At 42.4% G+C, this 20,793-nt stretch overlaps 1 protein-coding gene across 2 annotated transcripts in view; it reads left to right on the plus strand.

The window, feature by feature from the left end:
- The window catches only part of ACOX1 (acyl-CoA oxidase 1), a 35,235-nt gene that overhangs the window by 4,277 nt on the left and 10,165 nt on the right, over window positions 1-20,793 (plus strand). Inside the window, exons 3-9 of one of the 2 annotated variants that reach the window (XM_077327743.1) lie at window positions 5,399-5,559; window positions 12,835-12,942; window positions 13,680-13,799; window positions 14,950-15,065; window positions 16,173-16,342; window positions 16,874-17,036; window positions 18,944-19,134. In XM_077327743.1, coding sequence (XP_077183858.1) covers window positions 5,399-5,559; window positions 12,835-12,942; window positions 13,680-13,799; window positions 14,950-15,065; window positions 16,173-16,342; window positions 16,874-17,036; window positions 18,944-19,134 — 1,029 coding nt within the window. Of the gene's footprint in view, window positions 1-5,398; window positions 5,560-8,838; window positions 9,000-12,834; window positions 12,943-13,679; window positions 13,800-14,949; window positions 15,066-16,172; window positions 16,343-16,873; window positions 17,037-18,943; window positions 19,135-20,793 lie in introns of both variants that reach the window. The other variant, XM_077327741.1, reaches the window with a different exon arrangement.

Consider the following 20,793-nt stretch of genomic DNA (forward strand, 5'->3'; position numbering starts at 1 on the left):
ATGTAAAGTGCTCTCCTTATATAATCTTCCTGTCCCAAGTGCAGGTTAAAGTTCAATAAATGGAACAGAAGTCAAGTGGGCGGTGTTCAGTTTCCCTTCCTCAATTTGGTCAGCTCAGTCTACTTGTATGGTGACGTGTAAGGCGGACAGTTGAACTTGGGACCTTGGTATTCCACCTGCCTCAAAGCTGGTTTCACTCACTTTTTTTTTTTTTGCATGAGCGCCTGATCAGTGGAGAATTCTAAAGGTTATACAGGATTCCCTTGTGTGCTTCTTTTCACGTGGAAAATGAGTCTGTTAAAAGGAAAGTAGCCTAGAGATCTAAACTCATGCTAGGTCTAGCCGAAGAATCCTGTTGGTTCCAATCAGAACATCATGGCTCTCATTCTGTGTTGTTGCTATTTTTAAGAGGGATTTTTGGTTGTTGTGTTGGAGAAAAGCTTGTAGTTGCATAAACAGTCTTTACTAAGGGGCACTGAAACCGGGGCACTTCTTCCACTGATGTTCAGCATGCGCCTTTGCATAGGTCACTGCTGTCCCTTTCCCTGGTCTCTTGTTGATACCTTTCATTTCTCTACCCAGCTCAGGAGAAAAAAAATTAAACTAGAGGTCTCTAAACTTATGTTTAGTGTCAAATAATGTCCCTGATCTTGCTAACAAATGTTTTCCTACTTGTGTGTTGCACTAGCAGCACATTTAGGATTCTGTGTACAGTTTTGAGCCACTCATCTTTTAAAAGCAAAATACAGAAAGGGCAATTAGAATGTTAGGGGTTCTTGATATCTTTCTTTTCTCAGAAAGGGGCTAAAGTTGAGTTACAACAAGAAAAATTACATGACTAAACCAGTGCACTGCAAACAAATAGCATAGAAATGCCCAGGCAGGGTTATGGGGACCCCTGGTGTTATGTGAGAGCTCCCCAGGGGTTATGTGGCCTTTCCTAGAAGTTCAGAAGGCTGCTGATGCCACTCAACATCACTGGAGCCCACTTCCCCTGTTGCTCTACGGGCCTAGTCTCTCTCCAAAATGGAGATGGTAAAAGATCAATTTATTGGCCAGCTCCCACATCTTATTTCCATGTGTACTTCTCTGAAGGGGCATGTCACCATTCCTGGGGCTCCTCGAGGACTGAAAAATATTTCAGGCGTTTCTTCACGGTCAAAAGGTTGAAAAAGCTAAAATAGCAAAACAGGTAGCTCTCAAGCCAATTCTGGATTCAGTGGCTAGCTGAAAGGCACATGCTGTGAGCCAATGACCTTGTGCTTCTGCCCACACCCAAGCTTTATGAGATACCTGAGGCAGCGAGGGGAAAGCAGGTTTCAGTAGACTAATTAACACAGCTAGCTAAAATTCACCTCCTTTTACTCTTTTACTCTCTTCCTGTCCAGAATTAATCTCTTCCTGTCCAGGAAAGGCTGAAGCATTTGGGTTGAAAAGACAGGTGACTTGTGGGAATGAAACACAGATTTACAGAAATATGGGGTGAGACAAAGAAGGATATTTCTTTTCCCTAACACTATTTATTAGATTTTTATACTGCCCTTCCATATGGCTCAGAACTCTGGGTCAGAACTAGATCTCTGGGTCACCCAATGAAATTCATTTCCAGCAGGTTCAGGAAAAATAAAGAGCACTTCATACTATGTGTAGCATGAAAATAACTGCCACAACAGTGGTTTTCACCCTGCCTTATTCTAAATTGAGGAACCCTAGATAAATCAGCAACAATTAGCTATGATGCCTGAACTAAATCTCCAGCTGCAAAGTACTGTGTGCTGGAGACAGAGGCATAGAGGGTTTACGTCGGGTTTGTAATCTGCCAAGAGGCTGCTGTTGGAAACAAAATTTTCAGCATACTGGACATTGCTCTGATTCAGCAGATCCTGATGCACCAATTTCAATATCGTAGAGCAACCCCAGAAGTGGCGTGATCATGTAGATTATGATTGGGAAGCATAGCTGGGTACATGCCCATCTGGAGTCCCTCCTTTTCCCACCCTCTCCAGGCCCATCGCTGCCTGATGAAAGGAGCTTTGACTCTCAAAAGCTTATACCCAGAAAATCTTGTCTCGTAAGCTGCTGCTGGACTAGAATCTAGCTGGCATTCTGGAACTTGGAGGACACAGAAGGCCTCATTTTGTCCTCCTGCTATACTTCTTCAAGCTCCTCTGTGTTTTTTAAGGTACCCCTTATGTTTATATGTAATGGTTATGAAGGTTGTCTTTGGCTTACCCCCATCCTTTAAAATTATATTTGCACTGTAATCAGGTGCCTATGAAAGACATGGTTGTGTGTTGCTATCTTAACTGAAGCTGTAGAGTCTTACCCAAACATATTCACTTAGCTGAATAATATACTTCTTTCAGCATTTTTGTCTTCAAAACTTATAATTTTCTATGTTAACTGAATTGTGTTTTTTTTCTAAAAAAAAATGGTTCACTGTAGTACGCCATGAACCATAATAGGTAAAGAGAACTTTGTTGAGAGGCAGTATACATCTGCAGGGTGATTTACATTTAGACCTGACCACCACAAGCGATTTCTGTGCTAAGAATGGAGTTCCCAGGAACATGGGCTGAATTTGAATGGGGACTGTAGTGTGCAAGGAGAAGGATCTCCCCCACACACATACTGTTTTCCTGACCTAAAATGGTTCCAGAGGAGCTATTATTTGCCCTGATGGGGTATTTACATGCCACCCGTAGTCTATGCTAGTTTCTCCAGTAGCAAATACAGCCTCATTTATTTCATTCAAGGCTCAAAAAACATCACGGGAAAATGAAGACTTAAGCTCCTCTCCACATGCTGTGGCCTGATCTGAACTGGGCCTACCTGCAGGGAACTTCTAGAATACATCTGTGAATTGATGTGAATTGTATGGAGTAGCAAGGTGGAGCATGCCCCGCTTATAGCAGAGCCATCATTGTTGACTCCCCCAGCATATCCCAGAGCCATCACTGTTGACTCTCCATTGTTGAAAATGGCATGTTGGACTATGATTTGATCCACCAGAGCTGTTATGTTAATCACTGCATTCAGTAATAGTGTTTAGAGAATTAACTGTTGGTAATACTCTAGATTGGGGATCCCCAATGTGACTATGGGAGCCATGGAGGAATTATTCATTCACTAGATTAGAGTACTTTGTAACATCACAGCTGTTGCCACATCTCAGTCACAATTGTGGCAAAGGTTAACTTCGTGGTAGGAGGTGTGGGGATTATACAGCAACCAGTTTACACAATAGCTGTTGCCTCTTTCATCATAAAACCTTCAATCAAGCCTACATCAGATGGTAATATGTTGTTAATGTATGTGGGTGGTTATGACAGTGGGTGGTTATGAAATTAATGAGCTCTTTCTTTCCCCACCCTGCACTCTAACTTCTAATGGAAAACTAGGATTGATCAGATATTCAAGTTCAAGCAAAAAGGTTCTTTGCTACTGTGTTTTTGATGTGGAACATCTACTGGTGCAGTCCCGCCAATAGAAGTCTACAGACATGATGTCCGTAGTCCCTTCCCCAGGGGCAGAGCCAGTAGATGGACCATGACAGCGGCAACAGAGCACTGCAGCTCGCTCAATGCTCTGGTGTCACCACTGCCAGTCTTACAAGGCTGCTCCCACCCTCCAGGGAGTGGGGGCAGACTCAGGACACTGGCAGGGGCTGGGGCCACCTGTACTATGCCTCCAAGGCCGCTCCCGCCCTCCAGAGGGTGGGGGCAGCCTTGGGAGACTGGCAGGACTGGGGGCAGCCCAGCAACGCATGGCACAGTGTCGCCCTGGGTTGGCCCCGCCCCTGCCAACAGACATTCCAGCAAGTAAGGAGAGGTGGAGGAGGCAGGGAGCAAGGATTTTCACAGAGTTTGCTTTTTTCTGTAGTGGTGGCCACAGGAATAAACCACTTTAAAAGAGGATTAAATCAATTTGGGGAATCCTATCAGTGACTACTAGTCATGGTGATTGAGGGGAACCTCTACATTCAGGGACATTAAATCCCAGAGCCAGGATGCAACATCAGAGGAAGGTCAAGAGCTCTAGGTGTTTTTGTTGGCCTTCTAAAGGAGCTGGTTGATCACTGTGTGAGACAGGTTGCTAGACTAGATGTGCCACTGGTTTCATCCAGTAGGACTCTTCGTACATTCTTAAAGTTCACTCTCCTTTAAAGTTGTGATAGCTTTCATCACTGGCAACAAGATTTCATAATGTACAGAATTATTTGAACTAAATTATAAGTGCTCTACAGAGAAATGCTGAGAAATTCCTTCTGCTAAAAACAGTCAATTTGTCAAGTGAAAGCCAAAGATCAGGTCATGTGATGGCATACTGCCTTATACTGTAAGTATAATGCTCAGTCTGCTAAATAGCTTTCATCAACTGAGACTGACTACTTTTGATTTATGTAAACAAATACCATCCAGTTAATGTCTTCTTAAAGAAAAAACCTTGGTAGTTGCTAATAGTTATGGCTCAGTACAACTGGGAAACTGAAATAACATGCACTCCATTGGTTGCTGAAGTATTGGATACACATCTAGACTCTTTTGGATGATGTTGTCTGATATCAGACTCAGGTTATTCTAGGATACAAGCTGCAGTTCTTGGTTTTCTGTACATTATAAATGCAAGGCTTTTTGTAAGAGAGGGATCTGAAATGGGGATGGGCACAAATTGTATTTTTGCGGTTTGGTTTGTGGTTTGTTACTGAACCATGTATTGAGCCACAGACCTATACAATGAACTTGTATAAGTTTCTGAACTTAACCAGTGCATATGAGTTTGTGAATCCTGCTGCTTTTAGAAGGGAGCAGAAGGCAGGGGCTTAAATAGCTCCAAGCCATTTAAACCATACAGCTGAGTGTATTCCAGTTTTGTCAGAATCAGAAGAATCTACAAGAGTCGGTATAGTTAAGTGCATGCACTAAATAAAGATGTGTAACACTATAACCTTTGACAGCATTTTGGGGCTCTTTGGGTTTCTGATTAAGTCTTGGTGTGTGTGTTTGTGGAGGGGGGTTGGAATGTACAAATTCCAACTAAACTGTAAAACTGTTACGAAAATATAAGTTGAATAATCAAGATTGGCTGGATGTAGTGTTATTACCCAGTAAGTATGATCAGACAGCTTTAGGATTACTTTAATGGTGTAAGAGTTCTGAATAGACTTTGGGCTCTATGTTTTTGAATCTTTTTTATGAACACAGGGCCTAGTGATGACACAGCATTTAACACTGATGAAATGAGTTTTCACATTATCATTCTTGATTGTTACTGTTTATCTAGATTCTAGAATGTTAGTTCTTACGAGGCTGAGGGCTGTCACAACTCTGGTGTGTGCCTGGCGGAAAAGGAGGGAATCTGCCACAGCCCCGTATGATCCTCTCTCTCTCTCTCATAGAATATACATGGGCACTTACAGTGCACCTATTGATCTGCAGTTCAGCATGTTTACCCCCACTTTAGAGAACCAGTGCACTGTTGCCCAGCGGGAGAAATGGCTGCCTCTGGCCCGTGGATTCAAGATAATTGGCACCTACGCTCAGACGGAAATGGGGCACGGTTAGTTCTTTTTGGAGAGTTATGAATACACTCTGCAGTGTAAACTCCAAACTTCTGCATTTTCATTATGAAATCTCCAAACGTTAAAAGCTTCAGTGAAAATTGAGTGTGTCCCTGTTTTTGGCTGTCCTATCTGCATGTAGCTACATATGCGCACATTCTGCTTTTTGTACATTTGAAAGCACCTCCAGGCTGTTTGCTGGTTTTATTATCTCAAATTGCGTTGCTCAAATTGTTCCCATGATTGATAGTCATCTTGACAGCTGTCAGCTAGGTTGTTCTGTGAATATAGAAGCTGCCCGTTACCATGGTATTATACCAGAGTGCTAACTCACCTGAGTATGCCTTCAACTACATTGTATATCTGTCTTCTATGCACAGAAGTTTGTTTACAAACATGACGTAATGTGGGTACATTGACCTGAGCAACTGCTATACATCTGCCGCCTGATTTGGGTACTTAAGGGAAATGATATATTTATTACCCACCCTCTTTCTGGCCTGTGCTGCTTCACATAGATGGTGTGTTCATCATGGTAGCAAATGAATTTCCTCTAGGCTAGAAAGTATGGTCTGATGCATTGCTACTGTACCAAACAGAGTGAGTTAATATTAATTCATGTGATGATACAAACTTCAAGTCCTGAAACTTATTTAGGAAGGATTGCTTCTTAGTGTGTCATGTGCAATCCACCACTACCCTTCAGTGTCACTCAGTTTCTTTTGATGGGCTTAATAAAAAATGTGTGCATGTGTGTGTTCTTTCTAACCCAGCAATTAGGCAAATGATCAGAGTTTCTGTATTTCTATGGCAAGTAAAACTCCAGAGGTACATCCAGTGTCCCATGTTGTCAGGGACCACTGATCAACTTAAATGAACAGAACGGATTTCTGGAGTCCACGAGCAAACTGGACTGAAGGCTACAATGTGTCAAGCATTTTGATTCCAGTGTCTTCCTATATCCATTGGCTACAACTCAGCCTTAGTTGGATGGATGGCTCAGTTTGGGGTGCCTGAATGCAGAACAGCACCCTAGAGAAGAAATGGGACACTTCTAGCAAGACATCATCACTGTCTACAATCAAACATAGAGAATACATTGTTAACACTGAATGTTACCACTATAAAGCATCCAACAGTTTCCAGGTGATACTTCAGATCACCATTTGACTGCAATAGTAGTGAACCTCAAAGAAATGATCTGAAGGCCTGAAGCTGTGAACTGAATGGAACATCATATGAACAAGAAAATTATTCTTGCTCTTGTTTGTTGCTGTCCTTTCCCCCCCCCCTCTCAGGCCTGGTCTGAGGAAGTGATTTCTTTTTGCATGTCTCGCGTGTCATCTTTTCCTGCCTGTAGGCCAGTCTGTGGAAGAGCTTTCAGCCAACTAACCTGATGCTAACCTTTTTACAGTTCTGAAGGAAGATGGTGCATGACTGTATCTTCTGTTTCAGATAATTGGTTTTGATAGCATGTGAATGCTTGTTGTCCTTGCTTGTTAGTTGCTGGGTAACCTACACAATGCAGCCTGATTAGTGCTGACTTAGAATGGGGACTTTGAATGAAATATAGTGTGATTGGGATTGGCTTGGAAGTGACCTTACCCCGGGGGGGGGGGGGGGGAGTATCTTCTCTTAAACATTCTTCAGCACTACACCTGGAGTAATACTTATTGACTGTTTGAAAAGAGCAAGTCTCCACACATTTCAAAAAGTAATGCTTACTTGGTGGTTTGCTTGGTGCTATTTTCTCCAGGTCTTTATTAGTCCTGAATTGGGGAGCCAAAGCTTCCCTTGCAACAAATCTGTAGGCAAGTGGGGCCTCAGCAGCATTATGCGTAGACTGTAGATCTGCACTCCTCTTTAAGACTTCAAACACTGGGCATTGTTATCCAGAAACTGTTCAACAAAAAGGAGGTATAAGGAGGAAATGTCTGTCATAATGATCTGGCAGCAGCTTTTGCTATTTTCAATGCTGTTCTGTATCCCAGTCACAAAGATTTACATATGGAATTTGCTGGGGATTAAATCACATGTCATTGCAAAGACACAACCTTTCCTCATGCTGGAGCATGAGCACAGACAATTCTTGGGTGAAGTCTTTTAAGTATTATCATCTTTGTATTTCTGTTATGTAAAGGCCTCTTTAGATGGGCTGGACATGCTATATTCTTACAATTGAATGCTGGTAGTGCCATGCGTTTTACACCTTCCATGGTAGGGTTAACATCCATTGAAGTGGTTCTGCTTGCATTTCTGTTGGAAGGCTGTGCAACCAGCTTCAAGCTTCCTAGAGCTATTTGCATCAGAATAATCCAAATTGCTTTCAGGTGGTAATATAGCCCAACATCTATGTAGTACACCATTAAGTTTTCATTAAGCTTTATATAATTGATTGCTGAAGAGCATGATTCAGTCTTGTAAACTAGGCCAATATGAGATGTCTATCAGTTCTGGTACGGCTTATGAGAGCATATCAGAGGCAAGATTTGCAGCAAGGATCATCTTGCTCATACTTTAAATCGTTATGTCTGCTCATATGAAGTTAGCACTGCACACATATGTGTGGAGCTGTAAGAGTACATTGTATACAAGTACATTGCTACAGTAAACAAAGGTGAAAACCCCACTGATTTTCTATTCTACCAGGTTATAAGGAAGCATGTTTGCTTGGTTTGGAGGGGTGATCTTTATTGGTGATTGGTTTATTTGTTCATATATGTTGGCTTTTGACACAAAGCTATGGATCCATTCACTAGCTTTGATTGCTGGGTCAGAACACCATCTTTTTCTAGCTCGGGTTTAATATATTCTTCAAGAGTTCTGAGGAAAAAGGACACTTAAGCTGTGGTTTAAGCCAGCTACATTTGAACTGGTTTCTGTCCAAAATTTTTCCTGGTACCTGAATCAAATGAGAATCAGTTTTAGGGTTACTGGTTAGGGCACACCAATTTTCAAAGGGTATGTGAGGACCAAGCTAATTTCTGTTTAATGCTTTACTAACAGAATTGGCTTGTAAGAGGAAAAAAAAACAACCTTGCAGCTACAGCAGGAAGGGCAGCTCTATCTTGTCCTCTTCAGTTGAGTGCTGGCACACAGTTCTACAACTGCTGTAACTCTGAGGGGGAAAAGGTGGTGTTTTGATCAAGAGTGAGCTTGCTAAATTCTTATTCACATGATTATTTTTGTCTCCCCCTCCAATCCACACCTCTAATCTGTCACCCGCTTCAATCCTATAACGTCCCTTCACATTCCCTTCCCTCGGCATTTCTCCACAGCTTTGTTCACCATGGACGACCTGAGCCTCTGGACCTCCATCTGGGCATGTTCCTGCCCACCCTTCTAACCCAGGCCACCCAAGAACAGCAGGATCGCTTCTTCATGCCTGCTTGGAACTTGGAGATCATTGGCACATATGCCCAGACAGAGATGGGCCATGGTACAGTACTTTCTAGCATTACTTGCAAGGGTAGCGTATCTGTTTAATGATGACCTCAGCTTCCAAAAGAAAGTGGAAGGTTCTCCCCAGTTTTTGCTGAGTCCTGGGGTATGATAAACTCCTTACATTTTAAGAGTTCATGTGATTCATAGCATCTCAGTTCAGCTTATAGTGATGAGGTTCTGGTACATCTAGCTGTCATTCACTCGATGTTGCAGTCAGTTAAATATTTTCCATGAATAAGGTGAGGTGATACTCTTAGAATCCCTTTTGTAGTAATTAATATCTTCACCTTGAGGATGGAAAAACTGAAAGAACAGTTCAGCTTTGTTTTATTTGGGAACTGGCCCAAGGAATTACTTGCTTGCAAAACATTCTTCATCTAGATCAGTGGTCCGCAACCTTTGTCAGGCAGCCCCAGCGCAAACGCGCATGCGCAGACTTGCCGTGCATGCGTGTTTGCGCCCCCGCCGGACGCAAACACACATGCCCGGCAAGTCTGCGCGTGCGCGTTTGCACCGCCGGCATGCTGGTGGCCGCGGCTCCCTCTCCCCGCCCCTCCAGGCCGCAAGGAAATTGGCCGCCGAAGCAGCCGATTAGCTTGCGGCCCGGCAATCTTCTCTTCCCGCCCCCTCCCAAAGCAAGAAGCTTGCCGGGCCGCAAGCTGATCGGCCGCTTCGGCGGTCGATTTGCTCGCAGCCTGGCGAGCTTCTCGCTGGGGGGGGCGGGAAGAGGGAGCCACGGCCCAGCGCCGAGGCCTTCGCGGCCCGGCACCGGGCCGCAGCCCGGGGGTTGGGGACCACTGATCTAGATCTTCTGCTAGAATTAATAATAATCTTTATTTTTAAAGCCTGCTCTTCCCTGTTGGCTCAAGGCAGGTATCTAATATAATAATATAATTTCCATAGTTAAAACATACTATATAAATTTAAATTGAGCAGTTTTATGAAATGACCTCTTTAAAATGTTACTGAGGTTGTGGTCAAAGCCAGTTTTACTACTTTGGGGCCGGGGACCCTGAGGAAGTTCTGATCCCTTGGTCTTAATGCTCTTTGGTGGGAATAGCAGAATACTGGGTTTTCCAGACCACTGAGGGCTTTAAATGTTAAAGTCAAGACCTTGAATTTGATTCATTTTCTGATCTGGAGCTATAGCAACTGGGAAGGCACTTGTGTAATATGTGCTCTCCACTGAGTCCCAGTGAGGAGTAGTGCTTTCAGGACCAGTTGGAATTTCTGGATCAGCTTCAAAGGCAGTCCTGCATAGAAGTTACAAAAATCTTATCTGGAGACGATTGTTGCATGGATCATGATGGCTAGGTTGGGTGTCAACAGATACAATTCAAGTTGTTGTGCCTGGCGGAGGTGGTAGAATGCCTAGTGAGCGTCATTTGTGACTTGGGACGCCGTAGACAGGGAAGCATCCACGATCACACCTAGACTCTTGATGGTAATTGTAGGTTTTAAATAGACCCCGTTAAGAGCCGGGAGCAGCACCATATCTCTTTTGGCGTGCCAGCCCAGCCAGAGGACCTCCATCTTTGCTGCATTTAACTTCAGCCTACTTCCCTTGAGCTAGTAGTCCATTGTGACCTCCAGGCACCTGGCCAAGGAATTTGGGGGTGCTGGTGGATGGCTGTCCATCATCAGAAATAGCTGGGTGTCAGAATACTGGTGACAACCCAGGCTGAAATCATGGACCAGTTGGGCAAGGGGACACATGTAGGTATGAAATAACATCAGGGAAAGAATAGCTCCCTATGGGACACCACATACTAGGACTTGCTACTGAGATATTCTCTCACCTAGCACTATCTTTTGTCCCTGGATTTGGGGAAAAGACTGTAGCTATTCTAAGGCATTTAATTGAATCCCAGCATTGGCTAACCATTGTGCTAATAGCCCTTGGTTGACATGGAATACTTATATCAAGTTTAGCAAGAGCAGCAGCACTGACCCCCCTAGATCCAACTGTCTCTGGAGAACATCTGTGAGGGTGACAAGAGCTGTCTACACCCAATGGTCAGGGCAGAAACCAAATTGAGATGGGAGAGGGGCCAATGTTTCTTCCAGGAAAATTTGTCCTAATCCTAATGCCGCCTTCTCCCCTTGCAGAACCACTTTGCTTGTGGTAAGAATGTAGAAGTCTGCATTCAAAACACCAGGTTGAATCCTGCCATCCATCAGCACAAGGATTGGTAGATTTTACCTGTGTTCCTTTTCCATCCAGCTGTCCCATATGAGCCTAGGAAGGCTCATTCCTGAGGTTACAGGATCCACTGGGGGAGAGAAGAGTGTAGGAAAGCCCGTTTTACTGATAGTTGGATATATAATTCCAAATTTTCTCTCACTCCTCTGTTTTTGATAGAGAAAGATAGTGGGGAATGGAGCCCATTAGTTACAAGGCTTCTTGCTTAGCTATGTTTAATGATCTCAGAAGACAGCTAGAGGAAAACTAATTTTCATCTAGTTTACATAGACATCCTTACTCAATTGCCTGGAAGTAATTCTTACTTGCCTCAAACATCTTGGAAAGTCACTATCTACAACTGAATGTGTTAGAAATATAGACAGGTTGGGGAAGATTGAGTAAACAGGAGGTTCAATGGTTAATATATGCAAATGTCAGGCTGCCTTCGTATCTCAAGACTACAAACATCATTTCTTGTCACATTCCATCTTCCAAAAACCCAGTGAATGCAGGGATGACACAGCACTTTTTGAGAAGGACAAGCATTCTCCATGGTATCAATTTAGCCATCCAAAGTTGTCTTCACACTTAAAACGTTCTGCTTCTAGGCACCTTCCCTTTGAAGTTGCCAAAATTTGGAACTTAGCCTCTGGGATGCATCATGTTTTTCTAAAGGTGAATAAGTTTGCAAATGATAATGCAGTTGACCACAGCTGCATCTCTGTCCCTTAGTCACAATTCCCTGATTGTTTCAAGCTGTCAGGAAGTTCCAAATACAGACATTAAACTTGCTCTGGCTCTATCAAAGATACCACCAAACACCCATAGGAGGAATGAGAATTTGTTATCCTCAAATAACAATGTAGGCCACCTTGAACCTCTAGAAGTAAATTTCCTCTTCTTATTTTGACATGAGCAGTTTCATTGTATTTGTATGCATAAGCCATACCAAGAGGTCACTCTGTGTGTGTGAGTCAAGGCAGACGAATACATCAGCACCCATTAGACTTCCTGGTTCAGTCTGAATAAATCCTGTAGTTCTCTTATAGCATGAATGCCAGGGATAAGGCAGGCATTTCTTGTAGGCATCAGTTAAATAGAAAAAAAGCCGAGACTTGGAGATGAAGGACACAATGGAAGTAGCTGTCGTGAGATGGCAGGCCAGGTGCAGCGGCATAAAAATATTATTAATAATCCTTTGGGCACCATAGCATCTAGACTGTATCATAAGAGGGGAATGCTCAATCATAGTACTCTTTATTGACACTGGTGCACATTTATGATTTCAACTTCACATGTATGACTTAAGGAAAACTAGGCAAGGAAACTAAATTTCAAACAAGGTTGTAAAATCAGTAAGATTTCAGGCTGGAGGTGCGAAAAAGTAGAATGTTCAGATATGTGGTCTTATATTAATGGTTGGATCAACCAAAGTGATAATGTTTGCACATTTTCACACATGTAGCTGCTTTGTCTGCCCTTTCACTTTCTCATTTTCTAAATACAAACCTCCTGGCATATCTTTTCTGTCCCTCTGTAATGCCTATCTGTACTTGCATCTCCACTGGAGCTGAAATGTGTCCAGTTCTATGTGTCTGTGCTGGATTTCATAACTGTTGGAGTAACATTTGCTGCCTGCCTGCAGGAACTCACCTCCGAGGCTTGGAAACCACAGCCACCTATGACCCTGCTTCTCAGGAATTCATCCTTAACAGCCCCACTGTGACTTCTATTAAATGGTGGCCAGGTGGATGTAAGTGAATCACTTTGAAATTAAAATAGAACTTCTTTGTTTTCAGCCTGAATTTTTTTTTCTCCCTAAACAGTAAAACTAAATGCTTTCTTAAAGTACTTAAGATTGTGAAAGGGCTTTCATCTTGTTCTGGGCCCGGGTTGTAGAATCAGCAGACTGGAACTGACTAGCAAAGCGTTTAATTTTGTAGTATTTCCAGATCTTTCATAAGAGGCTGGGTTAGTAGGAAGTTCTGTTATATAGGAGAGGCTTGATCAGTTTTTCTCCAGGAAATCTTATTTTATTAGGCTTCCTGCTCTATCATAATTCACCCTCTTCATATTACTGGGGCAAAATTTCTTGGATTGTAAGCAGTTGTATTTCCAAAGTTGAATACTCAGTAAGGCATTTAGACTTACCTGCTTGACAACTTTTGCATGCATCTGGGGTGGGGCTTTGGCTCAGTGGTAGAGCATCTGTGCAGAATGCAGAACATCTCAAGTTCAATTGTCAGCATCTCCAGTTCAAAGGATAAGGGAGTAGGAGATGTGAAAGACTTCTGCCAGAGACCTTGAAGAGCCAATGACAGTCTGAGTACATCATACTGATGTTGATGAACCAGTGATCTGATTCACTATAAGGCAGCTTCTTGTCATGTTACTGCTGGCTTGTTTGTATTCAGCAAATGTAGATACAATTTATATTTATTGGGTTACATGGAGTTTTCCATAGACTCTTTTTTCCCTTCTTTCTTCTAGTGGGTAAAACATCAAACCATGCCATTGTTTTGGCACAGCTTCACACACAAGGCCAGAACCATGGTTTACATGCATTCATTGTGCCTATACGTCAGTTGGGAACTCATGAGCCGCTGCCAGGTATGGGCTTGAACTTTGCTTGGGGGGAAAGTTAAATGATGTTAACTTCTGAAACAAGGAGACATTGGTCAGAAGCCAAAGAGCTGTGGGAAGAATTTCATGTTCATGGTTCTGATTACATACATGCATTGTCTTCTATAAAGACACTTCAGAGAATTATCAAAGATAGTGGGAGGAGCTAATATTGTAAATGGAAATATCTTTTGTACAAAAATCATTTAATCATTTACCTAATGTCTGTTTTGTTCTTGGTATTGTGTTGTCATTAGATCTCTAATCTGGAAGGAATTCATTCCCCTTTCTCTGGCTTTTCTGCACATTTTCCCTCTGCTTAGACCAGGGATTCCAACCAGGGGTCCATGTACCCATGGGGACCTGCAGGAGCTCCAGAGGGAATCTGCGGTCTTTCCCCTTCTACCTTAATGGACTTGGCCACAAGCTGAGGAACTGGCTGCCTCTGCCCAGAGGGCTTGGTGGTTAGGCCATAGGTATAAAAATCAAAGTGGGGAGAGGGAAGTCAGTTGTGGCACAGTATGGGGATCTAGGCTGTCTTTGCAGCTCCTGCCCTTTCCATCCTACATGAAGCAGAGCAGTCATAGTAAAGGTGAGGGAAGTGAAAGGGGAGGGTGAAGGGTGCAGGTCGCTTCTGGTGCCATGTCACTTCCAAAGTGTATGGCAGGGTGGCATAACCAGCTGACATCACTTCCAGGGGTCCGTGAAACCTCAAAATTTATTTCGGTGGCTCCTCCACATTCAAAAGGTTGAAAAAGGCTAGCTTAGACAAACAAAGGCAAGAATGCCATGCAAACCATTATCAGATCTAACCTATAGGTAGAGGTTTCTCAGATTATAGGAGAAATTTCTGCAGTCTCTGTCCACCGTCAGAATTCAGAGCTAGGCTTTGGGAATCCATAGAAAATGTAAGTTCATTCATGAAGTCACATGCTATATTGAAAGGTGCAGCTGCTTTAAACTGGACAATATGAACTCTGACCCCGCTACCACAGGCAAGACTGCATAGACTCCTCATATTGCCACATTGTGATACAGCTATCGCAGCAGAATATTATCTATTGGATATCGCTTTAGCTCTATGTTGAGAGCCTGAGCTGTCTCCTATTTATCCCTACTGCTGTGCCCTCTTTGCTAGGCATCACTGTTGGTGACATTGGACCAAAATTTGGTTATGATGAAATGGATAATGGCTACTTGAAAATGGACAATTTCCGCATTCCACGGGAGAACATGCTGATGAAATTTGCCAAGGTAAAATGTGCTCTCTTTGTAGTTTGGCAGTGGAAAATGGAAAGATATTCAGTCAGCTTAGATGAGACTTTGTAGTTGTTTTTCTCCCTGATAAAATTTCGGTTGAACAAATCACTTGTTTTATATTTTAGAAATGCTGTTTTTAAAGAGGTGGTTTTTCACTTGAACTGGGCCAAAAGGAGGAACAATTGAGTTAATATAAAATCCAACAATTATTATTTTTTAATCATTTTGCACAACCACAAGCTTAATTCATTTCTGACAAGAACTAAAAAAAACCCCTATACTTGTGAACATTGTGGCACCAGTATTGGGGAAAACATCTCCTTGGTCTTCTTGTCCCTATAAATTGAATTTAATGACCAGTTGGATTGGCTGTCCTTTAACCTCATACTGCTTCCTGACACAACTTCTTCCTCCCTGCCTACTGAATTAATGTTAATAATACATAATAGCTGATGTCATTCCATTCCTTTTATGTTTTCAGCACTCTACTCTCTTGCACAATGTTATGATTATGCATTATATTTTATATGTATGCTAAAGTTCATCATGTATATAATCTGACCCTTTAAAAAGTAGTATTATTTGATTTCTTAATCATCAATTCATAATAAGAGTGGATGTATCGCTGAGTAGCTGGAGGAGATGGGAGTGTATTTAAATTGCATGTGTGTTTTATTTAAACTACATATAGAATGTGGGTGGAATGTTTTATGCTTCTTTTGTCCTGGAATATGAGATCCAAAGCAGATACATTTTAAAGCGATGATTTTAAAGTGATATAATGATTCAAAGCCCAAAGTTACCATTACGGATCCGCCTTTAATAAAACATGCCAGCATGCACACTGAGATGAGTTGCAGGCCTACATCTGTGAATCAAGGTCCAAGAGCCCTTTGGCTTCTATCCAAGAGCTTAAGCCTCTGCCCCTGTGCTGGCTTTGCCTGCAAGGACAGAAGAACAAATGTAGCCCAGACGAAACTTGTCTGCAAGCTATTGAATTTTCTTCATCCCCCACCCCTTATAAATGTAGCCACTTAAGACTATAAACGTGGTACTACATGAACAGAGCCTTCAACGTTGTGTGCTATTTCTTTGTCTTAGGTTGAGCCAGACGGCACATACGTGAAACCTCTCAGTGACAAGTTGACATATGGCACCATGGTCTTCATCCGCTCAATCATTGTAGGTGATGCTGCGCGCTCTTTAGCCAGAGCATGTACAATTGCCATCCGCTACAGCGCAGTGAGACACCAGTCTGAACTGAAACCGGGGTAAGAAATGTGGCTGTTTGCTGAGGGAACTTCTGAGTCTTGGGTCAAGGTTCTTAACTTGACTAGAACATAGGAATATGACTGATTCTGGGCAGGTTGTAGATAGCTGGGAACCATTTGCAACCAGTTCAGTGTTTTATTCCAGACTGGAGTGGTACATTTGAAGATCACTGCTGCGGTTTTAGTTTGATTTCAGGTTTCACAAACCTGGCTACCTTCAGCCATATTGGGAAGGGTGAAGAGAGCACGTGATCACAGCAGAAACGGTGTGTGTACCGATCATAGTCAAACCTCTGCTTTAAGTGGCATGCAAACACAGCCTTGCTGTGAACACTAGCATTGTAGCTACTTGAACAAAAGCAGTGATGTACTAGATGCTTTGCTTTAGGATGCTTTGGGCTGATCCTGCGTTGAGCAGGGGGTTGGACTAGAAGGCCTGTATGGCCCCTTCCAAGATTCTATGATTCTAGATTGCTGAGCAGCTGACCATAGCAACCATTTTGGATTTTATTTCACCCTCTTCTGCTACAGGGAGCCTGAGCCTCAGATCTTGGATTATCAGACTCAGCAGTACAAACTCTTTCCTCTTCTGGCAGCAGCATATGCCTTCCACTTTGTGGGAGCCTACATGAAAGATACCTATCGTCGCATCACTGCAGACATCAATGATGGAGACCTGAGAGAAATGCCGGAGGTAAGGTTTTTAAAAGGGGGAAAGCAGCTGAGATGCTACAAAAAAAGGGTGTCGTTTCTCGAAAAACAAAAACACACACAACAGCATTGGGAATAGAGGAGATCATGAGAAGGAATGAAATGGAAAAGTGAGAGGGTGAATTGGACAGATGGGTGTTTAGAATGAACGCGACTGCTCTTGCTTCCAGAGCCCAGTGCCAAATCAATAGACTGTAGACTACATCCAAAAGATCACGCTGTCCCTTCCCCTGGAAAACCATATAGGATATGGGTAGCAGGGAACAGCAAAGAAAACAATATGTGCTGGTTACGAAACATCATGATAAGAGACTGGTGGAGAGGTAAAGGCAGGGGTGAGAGTAAGTTTTCCAGGACTTTGTTTGCCTGTAAGGCTGTAAGGTTTGCAAAGTTCAGATCAGCAAGTCATTTCATTGGGATCAGGCTCCTCAGGATTCTTAAACCTCTGGTTCTATCCCAGTTCAACCACAAAAAATGTATGTGAATGGAAGACATCTTTTTTTGATGGCATAACTCAAAAAGACAATAATTATAGGACAAGAGGAATACCCAGCATGTGATTCAATGAAGACAACCACAACCCTCAGTTTGCAAGAACTGAGAAAGGCTGTTAATGATAGGATATTTTGGAAGACATTAATTCATAGGGTCAGAAGGGAAATCAGCATAGTGTATCTCAGTAGCCTCAGATCCCGGAAATCAAGCAGAGTCAGGACTTGGATGGGAGTCGGTCAAGGGAGACTTTGGAAAGGACATGATCGTTCCTTCAGGCTGAGGCTTCAGAAATTGGGGTACCTGTTAGGGCTTGGTATGAATGCAGGAACCAGATGTCAGTCTGATCCCTAATTCCAGAAACCTCCCAAACCCTGACGACAAGACAGCAGAACAGATCACTAGCAGGAGAAGGGGAGGGAAAGGTGCCCAATAACTAAAGTCCCTGTGCTCAGCATGAGTGCAGGAAGAGCATAACCAGACTCACCTAACAGAGAGCAGAGCAGATCGCTAGCAGGAGGGGGGAAAGGGAAGGAAAGGCATAATAGCGAACCCCTTGTGCTGAAAGTCAGAGCCAGAGTCCACTGCATCCTATTCCCAAATGCCAGTGACAGACTACGGATTGAGCAAACAAAACAAAGACAGCTCTGCTAGCTTTGTGCCTTTCTTTTGCTTCACCAGCTATCAGAGGAAGAAGGAAGAGAGCTCATTCGATACATAGCCTTCTAAGCCCATAGGCCACAATGGGAACTTTGTTTTTGGCAGCCAGTAAGCTTCCAAAGTCTCCTATTGGTGTTTCTAAGGCTGGAGAAATCCATCACCACTGTTGTTTAAGAGTTTTGTAAAATGGTTTGTTTGATCAGCACCAGTCTGTCTCCACTCACAAACTACCATGAGCTGCACTAAAACTTTGTGGCGGTAGAGCTTCCATGGACATCACTTCATGGACCACAAACTAGCCAAAGTTTGTCATGAACTTTAATTTGTGAGCTGGTTTGTGCACATGCCTGTTCATCCCATCAAATATATATCTGCTTTGAAATTTAAAAAATAATGGTTACTTATTGTTTTTCTTCGTCATCCACTGGAGTCAAAGTAAATACAGGAGAAACACTCTCTCCTGCTTCTCATCATTTTAAAGAGGAATGTGTCTTATGTGACACATTGTATATTATGTATTGCTGTGAACAAATGTCAGTAGACACCCGGGAACAAGGGAAGCTGGGTAACAGCAAGATGTAGCAGAGCCTGGAGTTTGCCCAGAGGAGTGTTTAGGAATTTTTCCTTTTCTTCCTATTATGTTAATAGGGTCCAGAATACTGTGTAGTTGTGTCACACGGCACAGCTGAGTAGAAATAATCCTATATGATTGGATTCTAATTCTTCTTTCTCCCTCAGCTTCATGCACTTTCTGCAGGACTAAAAGCTTTCAGTTCCTGGATTGCCAACGCTGGCATTGAGGAATGTCGGATGGCATGTGGTGGGCATGGCTATTCCCGGTGCAGTGGCCTGCCTGACATTTATGTGAATTTCACACCCTCTTGCACCTACGAAGGAGAAAACACAGTCATGATGTTGCAGACGGCACGGTGAGGGACACGTTTAGCCCACTACTTGACACTGCACAAATTTCAGTCTTTACTTGACTTCTTTTCTACTGCAAAATTTAGGCTGTTTCAGATGAGTCAGCCTTTCTCAACTGTTTTACTGTTGAGAAACCCCTGAAAAATTCTTCAGGCTTCAAGTAACTCCGGAAGTGGCATGATCATGCCAGAATATGGTTGAGAAGCATAGCTATGTACATGGCTACTCAGGGCTGCTTACTTCCCACCCCCTCCAGGCTCATCAATGGCCTTTTGTTTGCGGGGTGGGGGGGTTTGACATGACATATATGGTCATATCACTAGATAAATGTTATACATTCACAAAATCCTTGCAGGGCCATCAAGAAACTCTTGAGTTTCATGGAACCCTGGTTGGGAAAGCCTGCTAGGTGACTGTTTAATATTTTTTTTTGTGACTGTTTAATATTTAATAATATTTAATAATAATAAAACAGAAGTGACTGTTTAATATTGACTAAATTTTTTATCCTGCCACTCTCAGAAGACTTATGGTGGGTTACAATGTATAAAACCCTAAAAACCCCATAAAGCAAACCACTTGCCCCTTAAAACTGAACAAAGACATAAGATTGGTGGCATAATCCCCCCCCCCCAATCCCGGAGCTTTCCACCATCAGGGTGGGGTACGCAAGATGCTACCACATAGCCTATATCCAAAAAATTAAAGTTTATCAGTTTTCTCAGAAATTATTTATTTTCTTACTCTCAATCTAATACTAACCATAGCCAAATGTTACAGATGTGGGGATCGGGTGGAAGTTATATAAATTTATTTTTAGAAGATTACAAAGAAAGAAGAAAACGTTACAAAGAATTAATGTATACATCCCAGCAATCTTGGTATTCTTTTGGTGGTCTTCAATTGACCAGATTAGTTAACTTGGCCATCACAGCAAACTCTCTAATTTTTCCATCCCAAGAGTCGATATGAGGAGGTTGTTGTGATTTCCAGTATGATGAAATTTGAAGTCTGGCAGCTGTTGTTGCATGGGGAAAATTCTCTTTATCATTTTGTTAGATCTTTGGGAGAAACACTTAACAACATATTTCTTGGATCTAATTTACATTTATATATAATCTGTAATTTGTCATGAACTTTTGTCCAATTTTTTAAAGCAATCTTAACAGTTCCACCACATATGAAAAAAGGACCCTGTAGCATCATGACATCTCCAACATTTACAATCTGATTGAGTGGACATTTTAGAGATACCTTAAGGTGTCAAGTACCATCTATTGAACATTTTATACCAATTTTCATGTAACACCAAATGTTACAAGTTTGTTAATACTATCCCTAGTATGTATCAACTTCAGTACAATAAGGCTCTTATCCTTTACTCCATAAATCCACAAGTCATCATTTTCACTTTCCTGCAGAAAGTCAATAAAGCATTTCCAGTTATTAATAAATGTAATTTTTGTCTAATCAAAGCAGTCAGCTTAGCCATTTCTGCAGGAATTTGCAACTGTCATGAAGTCTTATAATAAGCATAAACCACTTTTTAGCTTCAATATCTTAGGAGTAGTAGTGTCCGCCCAGCCATTTAAGCAAGAATGTGAGAACATCACAGCTTTGAGCAGTCCAAGTGCAAATTGAAAGCCATCCAACAAGATTCAGAC

Source organism: Paroedura picta, chromosome 3 (genome assembly GCF_049243985.1).
Source record: "Paroedura picta isolate Pp20150507F chromosome 3, Ppicta_v3.0, whole genome shotgun sequence".
Lineage (NCBI taxonomy): Eukaryota > Metazoa > Chordata > Lepidosauria > Squamata > Gekkonidae > Paroedura > Paroedura picta.